Source organism: Tursiops truncatus, chromosome 15, assembly GCF_011762595.2.
Source record: "Tursiops truncatus isolate mTurTru1 chromosome 15, mTurTru1.mat.Y, whole genome shotgun sequence".
Lineage (NCBI taxonomy): Eukaryota > Metazoa > Chordata > Mammalia > Artiodactyla > Delphinidae > Tursiops > Tursiops truncatus.
This window is the reverse complement of record NC_047048.1, coordinates 51,332,918-51,352,548: the sequence shown is the minus strand read 5'-3', so window position 1 is coordinate 51,352,548 and position 19,631 is coordinate 51,332,918. Positions and strand designations below refer to the sequence as shown.

General features: G+C 37.9%; 1 protein-coding gene across 6 annotated transcripts in view; it reads left to right on the top strand.

Annotated features, from left to right (window-relative positions):
* The window catches only part of PLCB1 (phospholipase C beta 1), a 680,890-nt gene extending 661,967 nt beyond the window's left edge, over nucleotides 1-18,923 (top strand). For 4 of the 6 annotated variants that reach the window (XM_073792678.1, XM_073792679.1, XM_073792682.1 and 1 more), the window contains one exon: nucleotides 15,614-18,923. In XM_073792678.1, coding sequence (XP_073648779.1) covers nucleotides 15,614-15,841 — 228 coding nt within the window. In that variant the 3' untranslated portion in view covers nucleotides 15,842-18,923. The remainder of the gene's footprint in view (nucleotides 1-15,613) is intronic. The other 2 variants (XM_073792680.1, XM_073792683.1) reach the window with 1 other exon arrangement.
* Nucleotides 18,924-19,631: the final 708 nt, after the last annotated feature.

Here is a 19,631-nt window from a genome sequence, read left to right as displayed (position 1 = left end):
ATCTTTGTGCATGGTTTGTGGTAAGGATCTAATTTCCTATTTATTTATGTAGATAACCATATTTTAAAGCTTTATCTATCAAATAATTCCTCTTTTTCCCACTGATCTGCCATGCCACCATGTTCATATATAAAATTTGCATACATGCATGGGCCAGTTTCTTAGCCACCTATTCCATTCCATTGGTTAACCTGTCTATTCTTGTGTCTGCACCAATCTCTTGATTACCATAACTCCATAACACACCCTGTGTCTGGTATGATACCCCTTCCTATTGCTAATTGGTTCATCCACTTCTAAGGCCAGTACTTAGAAAGAGTGAGCTAAATCTTATTTGGCTCAATACCTTGAATTCATCTCAAAGAAGCACCAAATCTGTAACTTTCTTATAAATAACATCTGCTAAAAATAGAAAATATTTCAAAATAGCACAGCCTAAACTTTTTTCAGTTTAACCCTTCATATGCACATTTAAAAATTAATAACAAATATCTTTAAATCCGTTTCTCAGATTTCAATGTGCATACGAATTACCTAGAGATCTTGTTAAGAATGCAAATTCTGATTCATTGGGTCTGGGGTAAGCCTGATGTGATACTGCTTATCCTAGTACTTTGAGTAGCAGTGCTTTATAAAGTGATTTTATCCCACACAACTGAGTCGGAGAACTTTTCCTTCTAGAGATGGCATTCTGGCTGTCTTTGGAAAACCTTTTGAATTTTTTACCTCACACTTCTATTAATTCAAGAACCTGTTGGGTTCTTTTTAAATCTCTCTGGACGTTTTCAGGATCCCTTCCTAATTCTGAGGCATTGGTCAGATATTTCTTTTTTTTTTAATGCATTTTTTTCAGTCGACACATACATATATATATATATATATTTTAATTAATTATTTTATTTTTGGATGTGTTGGGTCTTCGTTTCTGTGCGAGGGCTTTCTCTAGTTGCGGCAAGCGGGGGCCACTCTTCATCGTGATGTGCGGGCCTCTCACTGTCGCGGCCTCTCTTGTTGCGGAGCACAGGCTCCAGATGCGCAGGCTCAGTAGTTGTGGCTCATGGGCCCAGTTGCTCCGCGGCATGTGGGATCTTCCCAGACCAGGGCTCGAACCAGTGTCCCCTGTACTGGCAGGCAGATTTTCAACCACTGCGCCACCAGGGAAGCTCAGTCAGATATTTCTTGTTGAAGTCTTTTTTTTTCAGTGTAGACTCTTAAGTCTATTAGACCATGTCATATATTTTCAAAGGTATAGACTATTCAACTGAATAAATGTCTACTTGGATGTGGTAAGACCTGGATAACACAGTGGGAATAGGAGAGGGAAGAAAAAAAGAATATAATATCCTCTTCTCCATTCTACCTACCATGACAATGTATATCAATTTTGCCTTTGTTCTTCCACTATTCTATATAAGAGTATCTACCAACTTTCTGCTTTAGTGAATCATTGAGGGAATACAAATATATGGCTTCTTGCTAATGCTTGATAGAAGAGGAGGTTATTGTAAGTAGAAACTGTGGTGTAAGAATAACTAAGTTTGAATTCTGACTTCATTATTTACCAGCTGTGTGACATAGCCACTAAATGATAGTAGTATTTACCTCATAGAATAATGTAAGAATTCAAAGCGGTAATCCATGCATATAATTCATGCCAGTTACTTAACCTAGTGCCCAGCATATAATAAATGCTTAATAAATATTCATAGTAATAGTCATTGTTATTTGACAACTATGACAGATAAATTACTAAAAGCCTAGTGGAAGAAAACTTTTGTGCTTAAGACACTGGTGATTAGTTCATTTTCATGTTTGGTAATTGGAGGCTTTGATTTCATGGATTAACTCAGATGCAAGTCTCCCCACAGTGATTTACAGTTTCCAAATCAATAATATGTACTGATTTGGCAATTCATGTTGTATGACTAGCTCAGGTTATTGTGTAACTTTACCTTGGCTCACCAATTATATTTTAAGTTTTTAACCCTTAAGAGACAACTGTTAAACACCATTCAGGATTCCTCAAGCCAACTACCACAGAGCCAGCCATTTACATTAGTAAGTGCTCAATAAATATTCATTAGTCAATTCAGTGATTAACTGTAGCAATTCATACACCTCCACAGGGACTTAAGTGGGTAAAGCAGGAAAAGCATCTTAAGCATGTTATCTTCGAGAAATTAGTATATTATCAGTGTGCTCCCATTTGTTTCTTGAACATAATTTTCCTGGTGTCTTAAGAGAACTCACAGGAAGAATTCCTATACTAATAGAATAACCATTCATTAGTTTTCAAGTTCAATGAGACACTAAATAACTCCAACCAGTTGCTTGGCTTTCAACTCATCATTTTGACCTCATAGTAGACATAACTTTCTCAGAAGAGTCCATACCATCATGGTGGCCATGACAGACGCATTTGCAATTTTATTCTGTTACATGTTTTCCAAAGAAGTTGGTTACAGATTTATTAAGTAAATATTAGATATAAAAATAAATATTTTAGGGGAGTAGGATAAGAAAGTGAATGGGGGGAGGGATAGATTGGGAGTTTGGGATTGACATGTACACACAGCTGTATTTAAAATAGATAGCCAGCAAGGACCTACTGTATAGCACAGGGAACTCTGCTTAATATTCTGTAATAACCTAAATGGGAAGAGAATTTGAAAAAGAATAGATATATGTATAACTGAATCACTTTGCTGTATACCTGAAACTAACACAACATTGTTAATCAAATATACTCCAATATAAAATACATTTTAAAAAAAGAGTGAATAGAAATGTATGGCTGAGTAAAGGTGAAAGAAAGCCAAATCATCAATTCTATTTCTGATTATATTTTAATCCAAAAGACCGTATTTTAAATCAGGTTCCATGTCTTGATTAGTGGCATTTCTCCTTGAAAATATTGATTGCATTTGGCTCCCAAGTCTGAACTGCTAACATACTTGCATAAAGCAAAGAAGTTTAGTTTGTATGTTTGTATAAATGATATGTGATCAAGGCACAGGGACTCTTAGTAAAGAATTATGCACTTACTATGTTTGTTTGAAATATAAACAAAGGATAATTTATTACTTGGTGAGGTGGGTCATTTTCTTTGAGACAGAGCATTTAGTTAGAAGGCAGGTTAAAGAGAAAAAAGTATCAACTTGATTTATTAGAAAAACATTGAAAATAAACATTTTAACAGATATTTATTTTAAAGCAGAAAGCTTTTCCTTTAAACATGCATGATATCTCTGGAATTGTTACTCAATTATTTAATGCAAGGGCCATTTTCTTAAAGGCATTATATTTCTGCTACTAAATTCAGTGCAGTAACATATTTCCTCTTGCAAAATACATTTGATCTTCTTTTGATGGGATAGACTGTTTCTGAATATGCTCAGTACATCATACATTATTTATTCATCTCAATGTTCAGCATAATTTTTCTTGACAGCCTTTCTCTCACTTGAAATGTTATGTAACAAAACCACCAAAACCAATTGGCATTTGAGTTTATCCCTCTGTTCCATATGCTGCTGAATGAAGAAGGAAATAAACACACATCGTCACTCTGCTGGGCACATTTCAGACACAGCCTATCTTTTATCCTGTACATTAATGTCTCTTCTCCACAGAAATAATTTCACAGCAGTTTTAGATTCGTGCTACATTATATATGACCACTGAGGTTACAGTCTATATAGCAGAGACCAAAAGATATCCAAGTTCACATTTACTTGGGTTGCTGCTTGAATTTAATGTGCTTCAAGGCCAAATAGATCTGTGTAGATTCAGAAAGGAATGATTGTTTTTCAACTTAAATCTAGGCACTGGACAATTTATGGTAGATCTTCAGCTCAAGTAATTTATAAGCAAGTCAAATAATATCAAACTGCATTATACGTTAGGGCACATCAATCCCAAAACTATAAGTAAATCCCTGTAATTTTTACACCTAATGTATGCCAGCTAATAAATTCAAAAACTAAGTGAATGTCTTAGTTTGCATGCCCCCAGAGGCAAACCCTCGGACGAGGATTTGAATACATGCAGTGATTCTGAGAAGTGATCCCAGGAAACTAGTAGAGGGTAGTGAAGGGAGGCAGGAAAGGGAAGGCAGCAGTAAAAAGTGTGTTTGTTATCAAGCAAGTTACAACCATGGGCAACCGGTGCTCAACCCTATTGGGAGACTATGTAGAAGATGCACCTTAGAGTTATTCCATCTAAAGGGTAAGGGAGCTAGAGTATATGCTTATGCCAACTACTGGGCTGCACTTCCAGGCAGCTGTGCTCTCTACTAGAGAAAGCAGGCAGTTGGAAATAGGACAGTCTACATTATAATGGTTAGTCCAAAGGGCTCTAGGCTGGACAATGACTATCACTGCTATAGTTACTTCTGAATTGAACGAGAAGCCTCCCCGCCACCCAAGATTATAATGCTACAGCCTCAATAATCCAGACTTCAATGTCATTGAATCCAGTACTTTCCATCTGATATATGTACCTTGACAATATTCAAATGTGTTTAGGTTTACAAAATACTTTCCAAATCTGACGCTACTTTTTTGGCAAGACTTAATCACTAAGTATACAAATGGTTCCCAAGAATCCACATATATAAGACTCTCCTGCAAAGCTACCTTAAGTTCTAAATCAGTAGTTCTCAAACTTTGGGATGTATCAGAATCAGCCAGAGGGTTTACTAATACACAGATCACTGGGCCTGATAACTTGCATTTCTAATAAGATCCCAGGTGATGTTGATGCTCTATGTAACTTCACCCACTTCACTTGCCCCAGGCCTAATCATTTTTGTTATACCATTATTACCAAAAGGATACTATACATTTTAGAGAAAGGAAATTTTAGGAAGCCTTGAAATACACTTTCCAAATAACTGGAAGTGTTAAGTAGAGGAAGCTTTTTCCACCTCAAAGAAGTCAAGGTTGGAATCTTCTATCCACAGTTGAAAATTCTATAATATTTATTTGACTGACATGCATAGAAAGATGGTCATTCATAGGTAAGGATTAGATTGATAGGTTTTCTGAGTGGGATTTCATTTAACACTATGAAAAATTATGCATTTAATAATGTTTTTATTATTGTTTGGTCACTGATCTCTGGGGTATTTCCAACTTTTACAGTGTTTTATTTTACTTAGCCTACAATTAGACAAAATAGTCATGTTTTAAAAAGATAATTTGGAGTTCTTATATTGTTACTTTTTCAGTTATTTTGGAATGTAATTGGATGTGCCACAGAGAGTAAGAGGGAAATGATATGGGTGAGCCTTTGATAAATTTAAGTGGCAGTCACGTGAACAAGTGTGCAAGGGGACAGGAATTTAATGATGTCCAGTACTTCTGGTCTTAGGTAATTCCTACTCTAGGATACCAAGGAGAGATGATCACTTCCTCCTCTGTGCTACTGCTGTATATTGCTTATCACTTTATCATGGTATTTATCTCAGTATATCACATTATTATTTTATGTTTCATATCTCCCACTGGTCTTGAAACCAGGGCTGTGTCTCATTCATGTCTCTATGTCTAGCATTAGTCACAGTGCCAGGTACACAGAAGGGCACTCAGTAAATTTTGGATAAATGAATGAATAAGTCAAAGAATTCATGAGGGAGTAAAGGCAAAAAAGTGAGTAAATGTAGAGAATGAACCATGAATCGATGGCATTTGCCATCCAGCCCAGTACTGCAAGTATTGGGACATGTTCCCTAATTTGGGATTAGGATGGCTTTCTGGCCAACAAAGTCACCTGAGAACTAGAACAGGTTTGGTAGAACCTACTAGACTTTTCTGTCACCAGTAGCTTTTCCTAAAGTCATTTATCCCTGTGTAAGTAAGGTTGCCTATGACCCATTAGAAGGGCTTTCAGTCCCTTAGATTGGGTGATTTGAAGAAGTCACCCAGGTTTTTAGAAGCAGCCTTGGGGTTATCCACACCAGGAGATGGTCAGATGATGGCAAGTTGGAAGCAGAAATTAAGATTTAGCTGACTAGTTCAGCTTTGTTCTCAAAGCAGAAGGAAAAGGAATAATGTCTTAAAATTGATTTGCAATATTACTTAATTGAAGTCTTCCATTTCTGTCCTTATAAGAATAGCTTCATGATAGCCATAAACTATATATTGTGTTGACCAAAAAGCTCTTTTGTTGTTTTGAGTTTTTCCATAAGGTGTATGGAAAACCTGAACGAGCTTTTTGGCCAACCCAATACATTTTAATCCAGTGATAACAATGGAAGAAAATGGAGATTTTTTTCACCCAACACTTTTCTTGTAGAAGAGAAATAAAGATTGATGGAAAATTATAATGCCCCTGGGATTCATAACACTAGCTCTTTCTTATAGCTATAAAATAGCTATAAAGTACTCAAGATTTATTGTTAGGATTATTCTCTAATTTTACTTTAAATCCAGAATAAATAAACCAAATATGCCCCAAGCAACCTTAAGAGACCATCTTTATGGCATAAAATTGCCTAATAAAGATGAATCATAAATTGGAGAAACACTTGTCATAACTACACATATTCCCTTAACCTTAACATAAATCATGCAACACAAATTATATATGTGAGAATGTATTGGTTAGCATAACACTGGCTGCTGTAACAAACAGCACCAAAATACAATATAATTCTATTTCTTTTTTCATATAACAGCCCATTGTGGGTGTTTCTGGTTGGTAGACAACATGCTTCCACATGGTAATTTAGAAAACCATATTCTTTTCATAATGTGGCTCCATCATCCTCTAGGACTTAGCTGGAAAAGGGAAAGAGACAGTAAAGATGCCCCCATATGCCTTTTAACAAGCTGGCCCTGACATTTCATTGGCAAGAACTGGTCAAGTGCCCCCCCTGGGTGCAAAGATAGTGAGGGGGCTTGTAAACATTGTTCTTGTCTAGGCAGCTGCCATCCAGGCATAGCAGACACTATGAAAGGGTGAATGTAAATTCGGGGGATAACTTGTCATATTTTGCCATGTAGACCAAGACAATGGAATTCAAATCTGCTATACCTAGAATTACTCTGAATTGACTGCCACTCATTTAAGACCCCAAAAATAAGTCAGCAGAGTAACCACTTTATGTTCCAAATCACCTCTGAAGACCTCATGAAAAAAAGAGATCCATCAGAGAAAGGATTTGGCCTTGAAGACTTAAAAAAGAGCATTTCTATAAAACACCTTGTAATTGGGTTAATCAGATTCCCCATTCCAAACCCTGTGGGTTTAGCAGTCACATCACCAAATTTTGATAAAGGAGGAAATAGGAAAATAGACATCTCAAATTATTTAGCAAGTCCCTTCCAGAGGAGCTGCCTAGAATAGGGCCAAAAGCTTATTCCAGGTATAAGTGTCTTTTTCTTCCCAGCAAGGGGCGCCTTGCCACAGATTCAGAACACCAGCGCGATGTGGTTATGTCTCCATTCATGCAGCAGAGGATGGCAGCCAATCCCTGAGCTGGGAGGACTCGGCAGACTTCTGGGTAGTTGCCTATCACGTCCAAAGACATACCTATAGAATATATTACCCAGACACTCTGGAAGTTGCAAATTGACCTGCAAGGTAGCTTTTTTTTTTTTTAATTTCTAATTTAGGTGCTAAAACTGATAAACCAGAAGATTTAACATGAAAATCCATATTGCTAGCTTCCTTTGAAAAATCAGATGCAGCAACCTTGGGCAGGTATGTGGCAGCAATCTAGTTGGCAATTTTGGGCGGCTCCTCTTTGTAACCAAGGACCCGAGGACCACCCTCTGCAATCCCACAGTTCTCGCCTGGCCCCAGTCTCTCATTTACCTTTCTACCTGGCCCCATTTCAGTTTTCCGGCTCTGAGAAAATTCATTATACTTGCCAACTTGACCTGAGATGGAGAATTCAGGAGTGAAAACCAGACTGCTCCAAACCCCTCCAAGGCCAAGAGATCAAATGTCTAATTTCCCCTCAGGTTGAGTTGTGAACGGTCAACCTAAAACCACAGTAATTTAAGCAGAAGACGTAAACATCATGTTTAGAAGGAGTGACCATCTAATTAGAAAATACTCACTCCCTAAACATCAAAATCAATTGTCCTGATAAAACCCGAGTATGGCTAACCACTCTTGAAATACACATTTACAAAAAGAAAAAGAAAAACCCAAACTAATTTTAGGTGATTGGGAGAAGAGCATTCTCTAGGGATGTGGCTGAGTTCATTCTAGGACACAACACAGCCTGTCTCTTGCTTTTTAAATGCACAGGCTTTAAATCAAGAGGGAGAGCAGTTCTGGCTGGGGCTCAAGTGTGGGTAATTAAGAATTAAAAGGAGTTAAGACAGGTGCGTGCAGGTGAGGACACTGATCTGAAGCGAGGCCCAATCAGGGCAGGACCTCCTTGAGAATAAGTCTTGGGAGGTCACTCTGGCAGGTCTGAAGGGCTCCCAGCCCAAGACTTTCCTAAGAGGATGTTTCCCTGGGACTCCCACTTCTCTGAGATGATTGCAGCACCACCCGCACTATAAACATTTGTTTCTAATGTGACTCAGCATAGGAACTGAAATCATAATGTAAGTTCAGTTCTTCCCTGCTGATGGTATTCCACTTGATGGCGAAAAAATACACACTTCATCTAAAAATAATTAGCCCTTGCATGGCTTTTATTTCCACTGACTTGAGGCTTTTTATTGATTCTTTTAGGGTTTCTGTGGTTGAGAGAATGGGATTCTTCTGGTAATGCCTTCTTAGCCTCCATCCAGTGGACATAAATCACGCTTTTCTGTCATGTCCTTGCTTCTGATGGAGCAGCTAAATCAGGAGCCACAAACTGAAGACTAAACTGAGCTTTTTATTTGACTCTTGGTACTTGTTAACATTTTTGAATTTGAGTGTTTTAAACATGAAATACAATTCCAGTTAGCCACAGGTGTTGGTACTCCTCTATTGCCTTATACCAAACCTAATTCACAGATTTATGTTGTTTCTTGGTCCCCATGGATATTTGAATTTAGAGATTTTGAAATTAATATTCCTGTATTAAATTGATTCATGCATGAAAAGTCTTAAGAACAGTGCATACCATACAGTAAACACACAGTAAATTGCAATTACTACTTTCATTGTATTACCATCATTATTTTTGTGGTTCTATATTTCATTGCAATTTACTACCAATATTTACTAGATTGGTTCTATCCCAAGAGATCTTTCTTTTTCCTTTAAACTGGATTTTTTAAATTCCAATTTTCCGTTTGCTTATCCTTTCTTGGAGTATCCAACTCTTTACAGAAATAGTCTGATTAAATTAGACTGCACTTAATGGCAAACAGGAAAACAGCCAGCTGACCAAATAAACAGGTCCTAAACTGAAGAATTACATAGAGGGAGTGAAAAGCCAGTGTCTTCCAAGCATGACAGAGACAAACAGAAAAGTCCAGTGAAGGCTTAGAAATAGACCAGGTTAACTGCAGCTGGATTAGAGCCCCTTTTGTTTTCCAAGAGCCTGAATAGGCGTACCTTGTTTTACTGCACTTCACTTTATTGCACTTTGCAGATATCGCTTTTTTTTTTCTTTTTTAACAAATTGAGAGTTTGTGGCAGCCCCATGTCAAGAAAGTCTATCAGTACCATTTTTCCAACAGCATTTGCTCACTTCTTGTTTCTATGTCACATTTTGTTAATTCTCATAATATTTCAAACCCTCCACCAGCAAAGAGATTTACAACTCACTGAAGGCTCAGATAATTGCTAGTATTTTTAGCAATAAAACATTTTTAATTAAGTTATATACACTGTTTTTTTAGACATAATGCTATTGCACATTTAGTAGACTATAGTATTGTATAAACTTTTATATGCACTGGGAAACAAAAAATTCATGTAACTTTCATTATTGCTATTCGCTTTATTGCGGTGGTCTGGAACTGAAACTACAGTATCTCCGAAGTATGCCTGTAGTCTATTATTAAGAGGGCATGTCAGTAAGACCCTATGCCATGGAACCCCTCCTCAGCATCACTTTTCATTAACAGACACTTCCCAGTTATTTGTGACAGCAACTTTAATACCCTAGACACATAAGGAAAATACACTGAAGTTATTTGTTATTCTTCTATCAACACACAGAATATCAGGTTATTAAGATCTTCACAAATCCTGTTTTTACAGAGGAAAGGGGTTGGCCTGGAATGGTGGGGTTGGAGCCTGGATTAGGAGGCAAGAGTTTGGTGTTCAGATCTTGCTTCTGCACTAAACCACCTGGGTGGTAGGCTTCAGTTTCCTTATTTAAAAAATAATGGTTAATAATGTGCAGAGTATGTATTCACTCAAGTCTCTTAGCTTCCTTAGCCCAGAGCACAGGTCTTCTTCAAAGATTTCAACCGTCTTTTGGTAGTTTAAGTACAATAGCAACTTTCAGTTTGACAAGGTGTCTCTGGACCATGATTAATCATTTTGGTAGAATCAAAATTGTTTTTCTCTTTCACATTCATTTTATTCCCAGCTATGATAGTCCTCTGCTGAATCTTCCTACAGAAAGCACCAAACTAAAAATAGAAAATTCCTAGTGCTACTAAACCCAACTTGGACCCACTCGTTCGCTGCACATCAAAGCCAATCTACTGACACTGGGTTGTAGTGAAGGAAAGTACAGCATTTATTTGCAGGGCGCCAAGCAAGGAGAATGAGCAGCTCATGCTCAAAAGACCCGAAGTTCCCAATGGCTTTCAGGGAAGGGTTTTTAAAGGCAACATTTGAGGTGAGGGCTCTAGGGTGCATGACTTTCTTCTGATTTGTTGGTGCTGAGGTAAAAGGGTGGTGTGTCAGAATCTTAATCATCAGCCTTCTGGTTCCAACCAGTTTGGGGCCTATGTGCTTGTGGTCAGCATGTAGTCACCATCCTCCACCTGGGTGGGGGGATCTTACTTTCTGTAGAAAAACTCAGAGATATGTGTCACACTGTTATGTATATCTCTTGAGGAGAAACTAGGGCTCTGTTTTATCACTGACTATTGTTTGAGCTGTCATTACTTTTCTTGCTTAACTGCTTTTCCTTTGTTTCTGCGTTCCTTCACTTCCCTAATTAGTAACTGCTTGTGCCTGCTCTTTGAAACTCAGGGAAGGCCTAGGAGACTAAAAGCCTTTTTCTTCAAACAAGAAACAGGGGACATGGAGGAGCTTTTGTACCCAGGAGGGTCCCGCAGGGTTCTGCTCAGTTTCAATCTCCCCTTTTCTTTGATACTCCTCAATCCTAAGGGGAACCAGGGTGGGATAAGAAAGGGAATAAGGTTTTGGATAGAGAGGTTAGTCATAAACTTGGCAGGGGAACTCTGTTTTAGGGGCACTTGATTTCACTAGGCCTTAATAGCAGGCATCTATAAGGAGAGAGCACTCCGGCTCTAACACAAAACTTTCAAGTTCTAGAATGCACATGTTAGCTGGGATGAAGTGGCTTAGCAAGTAGCATAATTATTGCCTTATGTTTTAGTATACAGTCAGCCCTCCATATCCATGGGTTCCATATCTATGGATTCAACCAACCTCAGATTGAAAATCTTTGAAAAAAATTTCAGAAAGTTACAGAAAGCAACACTTGAATTTACTACATGCCAGCAACTATTTACTTAACATTTACATTGAATTTACAACGATTTACATAGCACTGACATTGTATTAAGTGTTATAAGTAATCTAGAGGTGATTTAATGGGAGGATGCTCATATGTTATATGCACCATTTCATATAAGGGACTTGAGCATCCTCAGATTTTGGTGACGCCCACACCACAGAATTTCATGAACATTTCTGAGAGAAATTATGGGAGTCATGGGGGAAATGCTACAATAATACTGCATAAAACACAAAACTTCTCTGACAATAATAAATATTTATTTAGTTCACGACTTTCAGAGTTCAGCTGATCTGGGCTGAGCATAGCTGATCTTAGTTGGGCTCTAGACTCCTAATAGATGGAGCTTTTTAGAAACAGAGCCAGATCTTGCCCTGCATACTATTCATATTTTCTTGTAATAAACAGGTATTCCATTTATAAGAGGAAAAATATAAAGAGAAAAGCTCTAAGTTGAAATTCAAGTAAATGCACATTTGTAATTCATTCATTAATAAAGACTTTTTTTTAAAGAGTGAAATATATGGCATTTAATATACATTTAATTTAGTTTATAAATTAATCATATTAATTTATTAAAATAGTTTAGAGTATAATAAAATCTACTACTAATCCATGATAAAAGGAAGAATCTACCAAAGTTATAATTTAGCCACAACTGGGTCAATTTTTAAATGAAAAAATATAAAATAAGATTATTATTATTATTGTGATATTGTGATTTATAATAAGGAATATACATTTGGTCTTCATCCCAGTTCCTGGCACAGAGCTCCTGAAACCCTTGAATTTCCTAAGTGTTAAGACCAATAAAGATGTCTTTTGTTATGTTAATGAGGTGACTTTGGGGAAGCACCTAAGGATGGGGCTGGTTGTCAGGGGAACCAAGCTAATGATTGGAGGGTTGAAACTTTAACGTCCATCCTCCTGACTTCCTCCTGGGAGAGGGCAGGGGCTGCAAATTGAGTTCACTGGCCAGTGGCCAACGAGTTACATCAGTCATGACTACATAGAAAGCCTACACAAAACCCCAAAAGGACAGGGTTCAGAGATCTTCCACATTGGGTAACACATGGAGATTGGGGAGAGGGGTCCACCTGGAGAGGGCATGGAAGCTCTGTGCCCTTTCCCCATACCTTGTCCTGTACATCTGGCTGTTCCTGAGTTGTGTCCTTTTATAATAAACCAATGAGGCGCAGTGGTTGAGAATCTGCCTGCCAATGCAGGGGACACAGGTTCAAGCCATGGTCTGGGAAGATCCCACATGCTGCGGAGCAACTGGGCCTGTGAGCCACAACTACTGAGCCTGCGCGTCTGGAGCCTATGCTCTGCAACAAGAGAGGCCGCGACAGTAAGAGGCCTGCTCACCGCGATGAAGAGTGGCCCCTGCTTGCCGCAACTAGAGAAAGCCCTCGCACAGAAACAAAGACCCAACACAGCCAAAATAATTAATTAATTAATTAATTAATGATAAGAAACCAATGATCTAGTAAGAAAATGTTTCTCTGAGTTCTGTGAGCGACTCTACCAATCTAATCTAAGTGAGGGGATCATGGGAGCCTCCAAACTATAGCCAGTCAGGCAGAAGCACAGGTGACAACCTGGACTTGCAATTGGCCTCTAAAGTTGGGGGAGGGGTGTGGGGCAGTCTTGTAGGACTGAGCCCTTAACCTGGGGGATCTGACGCTATCTCCAGGTATATATAGTGTCAGAATCTAATTCAATTGTAGGACACCCAGCTGGTGTCACAGAGAATTGCTTGGCGGTGTGGGGAAAAATACCCCCATATCTGAACTGGGTGCAGAATCATAATTATTAAAATTAGATTATTAAAAATTACCAGAAAATGTTAGTTTAAGTGTTTATTTGGCATTTTCTCACATTTCATATTTTCTTTTTATTTTTTTCATAAGTTAAAAAAGGAAACAGCCTATCAAGCACCATAGGGTCTTGTCCACCAATGACCTAAGAGAAATCGGTGTCTAGGTCAGGTGCAATAGATCTATACTGAAATTCCCCCAGTCTAACCTAAATGAAATCTGCTGTTTCTTAAACATAGGGCCCCATGCTTTTCTCCCTTTCCCTACATTTTTTGGAAACGAAACTTTAACTGCATGTGTTGCTGAACTAAAATTGAGACAAATTCATGACGAGGTCTGAATGGTGGTAAATGGAAGCTGTCAGACACCAGGCTGAGATTTCACTTATGCCAGAGTGTGTCAGGTGGGGCAAAAGCCCCACCTGGGGAGAAACTGGCCATTGCCTTCTTATATCTGATGCTCCGGAGGGTTGTCCCCAGTGCTGAGGGTGGAGCTGTGTGTGAAGGTGCCTTTACCACATCATGGCAATGTGAACCTCAGGCCCTGTGGGTATCCCTCTCATAGAGTGTTTCCTTCTTGGTTTATTGGAATTCACATGCCAGGACAACATATTCATAAATACCCAATATTTGATATTTGGGGGGAATAGGGGACTTTCAATACTCAGGCCAAGCCATTTTTATCAGGCACTTTTTGATGTGGAAAAAAAAAAAAGCTCATTCAAACAGATCCACAATCCATTATTCGAGACTCTTGGGGCCTCTTGTTTTTCAGAATTCATAATTTTTCTGATTTTAGAAAAGGAATATGATGCATATACCATAAGCATTATATCCCAAGGGGGCCCAGGTCACCCTCATAATCAAACAAATTAATATGTCTACAGTACCATGTATGGACATTCACAAGAAGTGGGATTAAATAAGGATTATAAATAGCATTATATCAAAGTCAATGATTTTGTTACAAATTTATAAAAAACTTCTCAATTTCAGAATTTTGGAGATTTTAGAATTGCAGATAAGGGATTACTGATCTCTATTAAGTTTGGCAAAGTTAATACATAATACTTAATACATAATAATAAGGGATTACTGATCTGTACTAATTTTGGCAAAACTTCTCTGACATAGAAGCGAGAACAAAAAGGAATTGAACTAAAGGAGATGTTCTCAAGCTGCTGGCACTGAAGAAAGGGGGGTCCGGACACCGCAGGGCAGATGACCTGAGGACTGTCTTCATCCCAGGTGGTCAGGGGTCAGACTGCATTGAAGCTGCAGATAGAAGACATACAGCCAGGATTGAGACCAAAAGTAGAATTGGGAGCTCAGAGTAGAACCAGGACAGGAAGATTGTCAGTGTGTCCAAAGTAGACCAGCCACAGCCACATCGGCATCACCCGGGAGCTGCTGAGAAATGCAAGATCTTGGGCGTTTAGGAAAAGCATTTAGTCTCTCACGCCATATCTAAGATTAAGCTCCCTGCTTATCATTCAATAAACAGAGAAAATTTTATTCAAAATCCTGGGTTTCATCTGGGCTCTGAGCAGCAGAGCGTCCTAGCAGGTAGCACCCACCGCCCCTCACCCCACTTCTACCAGATGCCCAGCTTTTACTTGTTTTATGGCTGAGGCCAGCATAAGCCTGCATTTGAAGAAAGGGTTCTGTGACTTTTAAAAGTCTGAAAATTCTCCAGAGCATTAAACAGATAAATTTGAAGGCAGTTTTAAAAGGTAGGTAAAACGGTTTATGAAGCAAATAAAAATTTGAAAGAAAAAAGGAATCAGAATAAACAGGTGATAAAAGAAGTGAAGATAGATGTTCAGGTTGGCTATATGAGTATGCTCAGTTTGTAAAATGCATTTAGCTCTGGGTTAGAAACAGCCTCTGGATGAGGCTGCACTTCATAAAGCCCACGCCTTGACCGTCTGTCCACTCCAATTGACTTTGTGGCTCTCCCAGCCTGATTCATGGCTGACCTTGATACCCTCAGCTATTGGTGACTTTTAGCTGTGAACAAATGACATGTCCAACGAACCTCAGTTTCACATCATGATATTAAAATTAATTGGTCCCTCCCCTCTTTGTACATCTCTTTCAAGGAGTTTCTACATGGGTGGTTATAGAAACCCAAATGACATAAAATCATCCTCTTTCTTGCTGTCTCCCAGCTGCAGGTGGAGCTAGAGCAGGAGTACCAAGACAAGTTCAAAAGGCTGCCCCTGGAGATTTTGGAATTCGTGCAGGAAGCCATGAAAGGGAAGATCAGTGAAGACAGCAATCACAGCTCTGTCCCTCCCCTGCTGACCTCAGACCCTGGAAAACTGAACCACAAGCCTCCTTCCAGTGAGAAGCTGGAAGGAGAAAACCCAGGAAAAGAATTTGATACTCCCCTGTGATTGTTTCTTCCTGGCCTTCAGAACACGCATGGCCACTCCAGCTCCATCGGACTCTCTCTTACAAAGATCACTGCCCAGGAGCATCTTCCTGAGAAGCATCCCTTAGATTAAAATCCACACTGGAGGGAGAGTTCCAGAAGGATCCATTCAGCTTCCCCATACCCAGGCTCCATGTGTTATGTGGAAACTACTGCAGGTCTGCTAGTGAAGAGTGCATGTATGTGGTGGGATTTTGGTTTTCTTTCCAGTAGTAAATTCAAAGCAGACAGCTTCCAGGATCCACGGAACATTTAATGAAGGACAGCGTCTTCTTTGAAGAAAAGCAAGCTCATGTTTTTAGTTGAAGCTCTGGTGTAAAGTATGTCAAAGTAATAGAAATAGTTGAGAAATGCATAGCACTATTTAACACTATTGAACAGCCAACTTTGAGCATTTTTTTCCTAACTGCCCCTCAACTACCATATCTTCGAGTTAACATGCATATTAAATTGTTTCATCCTTTGCTTTGCAAGCACTGGCGGCTTGCAATTTGCTAATTTATTTATCATAGAGGCATCAGTGTATGTGTTGCTGACATGGCTTTATTGGATATCATAGTGACTCAAATAAGCTGGTTTTCTGCCTTGATTGTGTCCTTGTCCAGTAAAGCCATCCCCAGACTTGGCAACATGACTTGTACATTTGGCTGTGTGAGCAAGTTGGCCACACACTTCCAGGCAGTGTGCTATCTGAGTCGACTATTTGCACTCAAAGTCTGGGTATTCATTGGTTATTGGCCTAAAATCATTAAACAACTACAAAGATCTTTTTAATTGAATAAAAATAGTTGAGCCAATGTATGATGAGCAGAGATTCAATCAGAGTGAATAGGTTCCAGCAGTTATTTTGCTGTCTGACTTTCTTTATGGTTCATTTATTTTTAATATAGAGATAAAGATTAAATATTTATCTAGAGACTACACAGACCCACATATAAATGGTATATGTTATCTACATGTATATATGTATGCACTCAGCCATATAAGTACATACATATACACCACATACACATACACACACACACATTCATATGAGTGTGAATATGAGTTTCTTAATTGGCAATAATCCAGATCTCTTCCACAAGACGTAAAACCAGTTCAATGACAGAGAAGAAAATGGTCAAATATCTACATTATGTGGATATTAAATTACATTAAAATTCTAAGAAACAATTGATGGAAGCTTTGATGCAAGTTAAGGTAGATTGAGAACTTAAAATATGACTTTGATGTATATTTTGTATGATCAAAAACTGGATTTTAAGTATTTTAAGCTTGTTTTAATGGTCAGAATATACAAAAATGTATAGGACAGCAATATGGAAATGTATTAGTATCTTCCATAATTTTTAAATCTGACAGATTTCAATTTATTTCTCACATTAAAAAAATCTTTCATTATATATTTACTATGTACATTTAATTCACTTAACTGTCTTTTTGTTAAGTTCCTATGTTAAGTGGCATAGGAGAAACAAATTATATTATGGTGAAACTGATTTAAAACATTATTGAAAGGTCTTAAGTAAGAGAGAATAATTATATAGAGGAAAATATAACTTAGAGAGTAACACAAAGAACATTGAAGTTAAAGCCCTGAAGCAAGATGTGCAGTTTTATTTTACTTTAAACCTGTCTGATTGTAGCTTAGTAAAACATTTTAAAACACAAAAACTAGTTGTGTCCTGAAAATTGTGTTTTAAGAATTTAATATTTTTATGGAAATTATTCTATTTAACTTTAAGCAATAACTAGGGATCACAATTAAGTTTTAATCAAAATGAGGGCTTAGTTCAAACATTAGGAAGTAGTGTTTGATTAAAAAACACATCTAGGGAGACACAAGGGGAAAAAAAATCCCATCCCCTTTGGAGATGACTATATTTTGATCTAAAGGATTTAGGGTGTTAATTAGACACTTAATAAAACTTAACTTCCACTGAATGAGAACTCTTTTGTAAATCATTCTACTTTTGCACCTTGAAAGAAAGGCATTAATCATAAGGAAGCAAGAATGGTCAAAATAGAATGCTGCATTTTTATAAACAAAATTACAGACTGGCTAAAATTGCAGAAGAATGAACTAATAATAGCATTAATAACCAAATGCAATGGTGATTATTACAGAAAATTGTATCACATTTTAGTCCAGAGATAGACTAAAGTTGAATAACCTTGACTTACACAAAACTGTTTTGGTAGTTGGATTTCATTACCTTAGTGACTCTAGTCATTCTGCAATATGTTTGTATTTGGCCATTTCCTGTAATCACATTTTTATATCTGTACAATGACACTTTTTGCAGTTGTGGGGGTAGCGTGTAACACTGTCCATCTTGCATCATTGAAGTTACTACAGTGATACTATCATTTAATAATATTAATATTACTTGAAATAGACTAAGATAAAGAAAAAGGGTCTATATGATGTGCAGTTTTGTGCCTTTCTGTATTTGCCTTGTTCTTTGTTGAATGTGTGAAATTCTGTACTGTGGTTTTTCCTATAATAGAGAGTAGATCTGTGTATTAAATTAGACTATGCCCCTATGATACCCTTACACTACTGAGAATAGCATGGTTTGGGCCATGTACTGAGAATTTTCAAAGTTCTAATGACATGCCGTGTGTTTTTGGTTTTTAACAGTTCATTTTACCATTTCAATATCACCATACATTAATTAATACTCCTATGATAGATAAGCTATCATTAAATAATTTTGAAAGAAAGGGCCATTGCTTGCATTACTTTGAATTTAATGTTGTGCTTGTGCACTGTATAAATATTGTTTGTGATGGATTGGACATTGTGACTTTTGCCTTTTCAGAAGAAAAAAAGATAGGACAAAGTATTTGAAGCTCTTAAAATGTACATATTTTGGTTCTTCTATCTCAAATTATTTAAAATGCATAATTCACATTTTTGTAATAATTCTATGCAATTTTGTGGCATGATGTTTCTTCCACTTGTAATTTTATGTGCTTTCATCACAAATCCAAAGGAAACAATAAAAATTTCTTAACACAACCCAGCTGTTATTTCGTGGTGTTGGGGCCAAACTTCTTCTGATGGGCAGGAAGGTGGGAGCAGCATTGATACCAATTTTTAGGGAAGTAATGCCCACCCTGATGGGGCACATCAGTGCCTGTGCAGGAAATCAGGAGACTGCAATGCTTGGGTCGGAGGGCACAGTTGTCATCATTCCATCAGTCCACCACCTCCTTCCGGAAATGGCGTTAAACTTGCCCATTGCTCCCATATTCAGGATCCTCCCTTCCTCCCCTCCTTCCTTGACCAAAGCTAAGGAAGGCAAAATTTTCAAAAGTTTTTTGACAAATAGTGGATGTGACAAGAACTGACAGAGTATTTGATGCAAGTTTCTTCATACAACAGATTAAAAAAAGAGTCGGCCACACTGATTTTTGAAAAAGAAATATACATTTGAGTTATGAGGATGTCTCCAAATGCAACATGTTAGTTAGTTATGGCTATGTTATACATTACTCCAAAGCCTAGTGGATTAAAGCAATAAGAATTATTTCTTAAACTCTCATAGTTTTTGTGGGTCAAGAATTCAGACAGGGCAGAGCAGAGATGCCGTGTCTCTACGTCATGATATCTGGGGCTTCGGCTGGAAGATTAGAAGGCTGGGAGCTGGAATTTTCCAAAGACTAATTTACTTTCATATCTGGTGGTTGATGATACATCACTGAGAGACTAACTGGGGCTCCGGGCTGGACCACAACATGTGTCC